Source organism: Dipodomys spectabilis, unplaced genomic scaffold, assembly GCF_019054845.1.
Source record: "Dipodomys spectabilis isolate Male_0828 unplaced genomic scaffold, ASM1905484v1 ptg000276l, whole genome shotgun sequence".
Taxonomy (NCBI): domain Eukaryota; kingdom Metazoa; phylum Chordata; class Mammalia; order Rodentia; family Heteromyidae; genus Dipodomys; species Dipodomys spectabilis.
The window spans coordinates 4,342,905-4,350,614 of record NW_024870953.1 but is presented as its reverse complement, the minus strand read 5'-3'; the positions used below and the strand labels follow the sequence as shown (position 1 = coordinate 4,350,614).

The 7,710-nt window shown below is 39.5% G+C and overlaps 1 protein-coding gene across 1 annotated transcript; it reads right to left on the bottom strand.

Moving 5' to 3' along the window:
* Nucleotides 1–288: 288 nt before the first annotated feature.
* LOC122126362 (tripartite motif-containing protein 43-like) lies at nucleotides 289–4,949 on the bottom strand. Its single transcript, XM_042701004.1, has 2 exons — nucleotides 4,887–4,949; nucleotides 289–744 (listed from the first exon to the last, which is right to left on the bottom strand). The coding sequence occupies exons 1-2, from the start codon at nucleotides 4,947–4,949 to the stop codon at nucleotides 289–291; spliced, it is 519 nt and encodes a 172-aa protein (XP_042556938.1).
* Between the last annotated feature and the right edge of the window lie 2,761 nt (nucleotides 4,950–7,710).

Genomic DNA, 7,710 nt, shown 5'->3' with positions numbered 1-7,710 from the left:
TTCTAGGATCAACTCTACATCCTGAAGCAGTTCCACATCTGGCTTCTGGTATGTTTTGATCAGCTCCTGATACATATTCCTGAGCTGATGATTCTTCTGAAGCATTTGGGTTTCCCTTTCTCTGAGTTGCAGTAACATGGCTCTTCCTTCATTGATCAGTAGCTGGGAATGGTGTCTTTCCTCCTCCTGGACACCCAGCTCTAAAAACAGCACTCTAAAAACATCCTTAGTCATGCCTTGGAATAGCTTCACATACCAAATCCATCGGTTGATGAGTCTCCTCTTCTCCTATAAATTGTGCTGGTTTTCTTGAGTCTTTTCCCATACAGCATGCATCTGCTTTGAAATCATCTCCCTCTGCTCCTCAGCAGCCCTATCTATGGGATGGTGTTTGTGAGCCCTGTGCTCCTGAGACTGGGAGCAGCTCCTACAGAGCAGGGCCCTGTCTACCTCACAGAACATCTGCTTTGTCTCCCTGTGTGTCCCACACATGTATTCCTCAGAGCTCAGAAAATGCCTGAGGCTGGCTCTTCTGGCAATGGCCACCAGGCTCCTGAGAACCACGTTGGTTTTGAGGTCTCTCTGCTGGCAGGGTCCCCTGCACACAGGGCACCTGGCTGGAATCTGGGTCTCTTCCCAGCTGAGGCAGAGACAAGGTCGACAAAAACTGTATCCGCACTCTAGGGTGACTGGCTCTATAAAAGTATTTATACAGATGGCACATCTCAATTCCTTCTGGAAGGCCTGGGCAGTGTCAGGGTCCATCATTCCTAGAATCTAATGAGGTGCTGGTGGCTCACCCGTAGAAGCCTAGCTACTCAGTAGGTTGAGAGCTAAGGATCAAGCTTTGAAACCGCCTCGGCCGCAAAAGTCCCCCGACACAGATTCTTATCTCCAATTAACCACTACAAAATTACAAGTGAGCTGTGGTTCAAGTGGTAAAGCACTAGATTTGACCAAAAAGTGGCCCAGGGACAATGCCCAGTCTTGAGCACAAAGTGACCCAGCACACTGCCCTACCACTGGGTTCAATCCCCGCAACCGACAAAACAATACCACCACCAAACCAAGGAGAGAAGAATTAAAAAAGGAGTAGATTCTCTCACTCTAATCCTCACCTGGAGTATCCAAGCTCCAAATGGCCTCCAGCCTGCTGATGTAGGATCTTCAGCAATGCCTGAGTCTCAGACTTCCACTCTATTTATACTGAAAGAGGGTGGGCCCAGGAAAGGAAGTCTCTGATTGGTTGCTTAGGGAAGCTGATTTACATTTCAATAGGAGTTGGAATTTACATCCTGTCCACCACACCTTTCACTTCCTCTTTCAAGGACCTACTTCTTACAATTTGGTTAGGTTATTTGGGTTAGGTGCAACGTAGGTTTGTCCAGGATTGGAAAAGTTTATTGTGTTTGATTTATTTTGTTTTGTTTTGTTTTTTACTTCTGTGTATGTTTCATAATGGAACTATGTGTTTATTACTTTTCCACAGGACTGTAGGCCATATTACTGACATTATCCACTGTATCTTATGGGTCTTCAAAAGTAGCTGAGTTCATATTTCTTAACAGGTTATCATCCTATAATTTTTTTATTTGTAATTTGTCAGGCCTGATGTTGGGCTGGTACTTTACCACTTAAGCCTTGTCCTCTCTGTGTTTGCTTTTGTTTTTGGAATAGAAACTTGTGTTTATTCTTAGGCTCTTCTGGACTGAGTTCTTCCAATTCACACTTTGCACAAAGCTGAGATGACAAGAACTATCTCTTGCTTGAGTTGTGATCAGGATTAAATCTGCCCACAGACCAGCCCCTCCCAGCTTTCCCATCACCTGCCTGAATCATACCAGTAATCACCTGATTGTCGTTGATCACCTGACTATGAGTGACCAAAGATCCTACCCTCGGAGATCATTTCCTCTTGTCTATTGTCTATACTGACTCATCCTTGCGATGTTGTTGTTCTTGTTGTTTGTCTGTCAGTGCTGGACTTGAACTCAGGGTAGAGGATCTGTTCCTGAGCTCTTCTTCCACTCTATTTCTCTTATCTTTATTTCAAATATCATTTATGCCTTTTTATTATAAAATGATGTAGTATTCTGATATATAATTTAATAACTCAATGCCGTTATTGAGAATGATCTAAAAAATTATCATAGACATAAATATACATATATATACATATATCTATATACATTGGCTTTCAAGAGCACATTATTAATATTCAATTCGCTATAAATTTTATCCTATCAGAATATTCTCTTTAGGGTTATAGATTCTGTAGTGTCCCTGTCATAACCTTTCCCATTTGTGGTTTTGTTACTATAATCAATCTTGTACCTTTCTTGCTGTTGATCCATTAGCTTTGAAAGCATAATCCCCTATCTGAATTGCCAGCAGAGAAATAGTAGCCTAACACTATGTTTGCAACTTTGACTCTCAGGCATTGACTCTCAATATTTTTTTAAATTTTTCTTTTTAAAAAAATTTTTGTCATTAGTGCTGCGGAACTCTGGGTCTGAGGGAAACCTCAGCTCTTCAGCTCAAGGTGAGCCCTCTACCACTTAAGCCACAGCACCACTTCCAGCTTTCTAGTGGTTTATTGGAGATGAGTGTCTACGACTTTCCTGCCCAGGACAGATTTGAACTGAGATCTCAGATCTGTTTCCTGAGTAGCTAGGATTACAGGGGTGCACCACTAAGCATTATGTTTTATCTTCATATGATAATGACAGGAGGGATGAATGCACAATAATTGGGTACATAGAGTGAAAAACGGACACCAACAAAGAACCATCACAACTGGACAGTAAACTGTTGTATTGTTACAATTGTTGACTATTGTTAATCACTCAGTATGCCCAATGGTTTAATTGAGCTTTGCCATTGTTATTATTAATCTCTTAGCCTGAATTAATGTTCTCCTCATTTTCACCCCAAAAATTATGACTTATTTTTTCTGAAGCCATTCTTTCATCTTTAGTGTTCAACCCTGCATTTTCTTTCTTCTCCATTATTACCAGCTATTTCTCTAAGTATTCCAATTTATTATATTATATTTTATTTTTAGGAATTAGTACTGAAACTTAAAGAATCCAATCTAATAGAAAGTTTAACATCCCAATGGTCTAGTATAGAGGTTTTTCTGTTTTTATTCTTCCCAGGATATAGTAATCAAAAGTCTGCTCTAGAACTTTGTGTCACTGAAACCAGTACTGCTTTTTTGTTCTCGAAATTACTGGGGCTTGAACTTAGGGCATGAACACTATTCGTGAGGGTTTGTTGTTGTTGTATTTTGCTTTTTTTTTTCTCCTACGACTTGGACCACAGCTCCACTTTGGTGGTTAATTGAAGATGAGTCTTTTGTACTTTCCTATATGAAATGGCTATGAAATGCCATCCTCAGAGCTCAGCCTGCTGAGTAGCAAGGATTGCTGGGAAAACAACAATGCCCACTGAATTAAATGCTTTTTTTGTTTTGTTTTGTTTTGTTTTTTGCTGTTATTCTGAGATCCACCTTCTTTCATGGTGAAAAGCAGTCACTGGGGACTCATTTTTGCATGAGTTTATTTTTATGGCAATTTTTAAATATTTCTGGCTCTGTTGTTGCATTGTTGCTACTTTATCTTATCTTCATTTTTTACATGTTATGTTTTATTATGTTACCTCCATATTTCATAACAAAATGGGATTACTGTGCATAAAATTCAAATTAGTACAGTATTAATGGTTTGCTTCATTTGAGAAAGGTTCTCTGCTATAGATTTCCCAACGTATAGAATCTTCACTAATAGTGGTTTATCATTGGAGAAAAAGGGTCTGACAGGAAGTTGGAAATAGCCAATGGCGTATCTCCAGAGAAGGGAACTCTTAACCACATTCCAAAAACTCACACTGCCATTGTCAAGGTAAAGAAACACCACAACCCCAAGAGACTTCTCTATATAATGTGTCAGCAATGGGGAGGTGTTAAAAATAAAGTGTAAAGAAAGTTCCCTTTCACAAAAAGAGTAGGAATAGGTCCTCTGATTCAGGGCGGTGGGCCAAGAAAAGGGTGTGTACCTGAGTTCTCAATTAGGGAAGTTGATTTACATATCATCTGGAGTTGGAATTTCCATCCTGGAAACCACACCTTTAACTTCCTCTTTTATGGAAATGCCTCTTACAATTTTCTTAGAGAGTGACAAGTGTTTATTTTGGCTAGGTGAAAGTTAAATTTGAACAGGATTGGAAAACCGTTTTTTTTTTCTTACCTTTTTGAATCTTTTATTTTTGTACTATGAATTAATTACTTTTCCACCAGAATGTAGGTGACTTTTTAAGTTGTGGCTTTGAAAATTAGCTGAGCTTTCATTGTGGAGTTATTAGATGATCATCCAAGTCTTTTTATTTGTAAATTGTCATGCCTCCTGCTTGTCTGGTGCTTCACCACTTGAGCCATTTCAATCTTTTTATTCTCATCAGACTTCTAATCTCATAAAAAATACTGTATTAATTTTCTATTGGTAATGTAGTTCCCCAATTTTAATTTATGCAAGAATTCTGAGCTGATTTCAAAAATGAAGGACATTTTAAAGTAATTCTTTAGAAAGCTATGAATATGGAGCTGTATATAATTCATTATTTTTGTTTAATTTTTCACACCTCAGTTGTAGAGTATGCTCAAAGGTGATTTTTACACTAATCTTTTTCTTTGAGGAATTTTTTTAATTAAGAACATTTTAGAGATATTAATGTCAGTTCAGCTATTTTTCTCCTTCATAAAGAATGTGATTTTAAGTTAATACACAGAAAATCTAAGACAGATGATACATTCGGCATTTAGATCAATTTGTGTAATTACTTTTTTATTTAAATACTGAATAGTTGTTTCTGAATTTTCAATTTATTACCTGAGTCAAAGGTATATCATTACACTTGCAGAATCTAATCCACTGTACAAAGTTAAGTAACATATTAGGTTGAATTTTATTTTTTTGTTCAACAATAATATTCAAGAGGTATCATTTCAGTAGGTTTCACTGAAAAATTATTAAGATATGCCATATCTACAGATATTTCATAATTCTATATTCTTATTTTTGGATTACATTTCTGTAATCCATGTGTCTGTACTCCAATTGTGTTAGACTTCCAATTATTCATCTCACATCTTTGCTTTGTTCCAGGATTTCAGCATTAATGTTTTCTTGTTTTCCGTGTTTTCTATTATGTTTTCATCTACCTATCACCATTGTAACTTTTTAACATGCAAAAAAGAAAATTCACTATTGCCCAGCTCAGCAATCCTTACATTTTTAAAAAGCCAAGTGACTCTAGTGACATATAACATACATCATGAAATGATTGATATAATGTATACAATACAGTAATATCAAAATATTGCATAAAAATGTAATGTTATAAAATTAAAATACACTATTATTAAACTGTGACATCAAACATTTTCTATTATTATCATAATATAATAATATAAAACCGTGCCATCACTCTCCAACTTCCTTGGTAAAGAATTTACACTTTGTGGAAACCTACACCTGAGCCCCTTTCCTGGTAATGAATGGACTGTTAAATGTCTCTAGAATTTGGGCCAGCTCCCAGAAGCCTCTGGTATGTTTGGCTCCTCCCCTGTCTCACTCATTATAATTAGGCCTGAGAATATGCCACCTGATCCTCTTGCAGCAAAGTAAGTTAGAGGACAAGAGCCCCGTTCCCCAGCTGGAAGACCTCCAGGTCTTCATGCAAAAATGATCTCCAAGTTGTCATTTGTCTCAGTCCTGCAGCCATTATTGCCCAAGCATGTAAGCTCAGGTAGGTGATTGAATAGCAAGCTTTTGTAGCATGATCTGCTCTGTAGTCGGGGTCCTTGAGATGCCAAGGTTCCCCAGCCTCTCCTTGGGCAGGATCCACATAGTCTTCAAGCTTTAAATCTTCAAAATCTTGTTGCTTCTTCATAACTTCCCTCTTCTTGAAGCCTGAGAGGTCTGAGGGGCCCTCATCCGCAGAGGTCTGGATGGCTGCTAGGATCTTGTCCTGAAACTCAGGTGCTTTCATCTGTAACAAGCAATAGCAGCTCCTTCTTCTCCTTCTCCTCCTGGAAGAGCTGGTTGACACACTCATCTTTCTTCTGATATAGCTCATCCAGTACTTCCATCTGTTCTTTATAGAATTCTAGGGACTCTTCAATGGTGCTGATAGGTTTTGACAGCTGGCTGCATCCATGTTTGAGTTTATCCACTTGCCTCTAGTAGCCCACTTTTTCCATGCAGCTTGGGGATGAAGCAGAATTTCAGGGTCTTCTTGGGCACTTCTTCTTGGCTTGATCTTTATGGTACATCTTAACTGTTCAGTAACTGAGGAAAGTTAGCAATGGCCTTTCCTAAACCCTGAGTTCAAACCCTGATAGCCAGCCTAGCTGTTTCCCCCTTAAATTCTGTGTCTTGTATGTTTTTCTTTCTTGAAATCTCCTTCATTTCCTGTGTCCTGCTTCCTTTCCCATGGTTTCAACTCCTGGAGAAGAAACCCTACTGCTTCAGCTTTCTCTGGCTCTTGACTACCTTATTGTCCAGGCACCCATATTAGGTCTGTTGCTCATGCAGCTGCTGGCTAAGCTTCACCTTCTTTAATTCATCAATGGATAAAGATAAAAATCCCACCTAGTCTTTGGTTTGTCTGTCTTCTAGGACAGTCACAACAAGTAGAATCACCCCCTTTCCTTTTTGCTCACTCCTCCTTCTCTAGTGAAAGCCAGAAAGCTCAGCTGGGGCCCATATCTGCTCCTGCTTCTGTCTGGTGGTTTTAAGGTACATCAAAAGTGTTGTGTAACTTTTGATGGACCTTCTTGGCCCTCCAACTTTGTCCAGCAACTGTGTCTGCTTCTGCAGGTGCTGCGGCAAGGCCCGATTCTTTAAGGTCAGCTGCAAATTGTAGGCCCTGTGCTGTTCACAGGTAGCTCTGTTGAATTGCTTTGTATATTGGGACATTTAAGATTTGCTTAGGGGATTTTTGTGGTCCAATGGGAAGTGGGTAGTGTTCATATCAGGGTCAGAATTGACTGTTGGCTTCCCCACGGGAAGAGGCTGACTTTTTGATGTTGATGGGTTTTCCTTTCTCCTCAGTGTCAGGCTGCTGCCTGGCCATTCTGGTATCTTGAGCACAGACAGTTCTTTACCACAAAGTGGATCAATTGGAGCTTAACAATTACTCTAGTTAATTGTTGCAAACCATCCAAGAGGAGTTGGCTTGATCTTTATGGTACATCTTAACTGTTCAGTAACTGAGGAAAGTTAACAATGGCCTTTCCTAAACCCTGAGTTCAAACCCTGATAGCCAGCCTAGCTGTTTCCCCCTTAAATTCTGTGTCTTGTATGTTTTTCTTTCTTGAAATCTCCTTCATTTCCTATCCTGTACCAGTATCAGGGTGAAGAGGCCAGGGCTGTGTTTGGCTTTGTCATTAACTTGCTGTATGTGCTTATCATTCACCAACTCCATCTCTTGGTTCGGTTGCCAGCATTCTGTGATGTGATTAGTGACTGCACATAGGGCTACTGCTTTTTCCTGGGGTTTTGTCTTTGACAGCCTCCCTAGGTTCAGGGATTCTATATTGGCAAAGCCCCAGGCAAAGGGGGGGTGTGTCCTGCCCAAGTGCATGTCTCCTATGGAATAGCTGTGACCAGGTCTAAAAGAGCTCTTGACAGTCTGCCTTTGCCTAAAGAA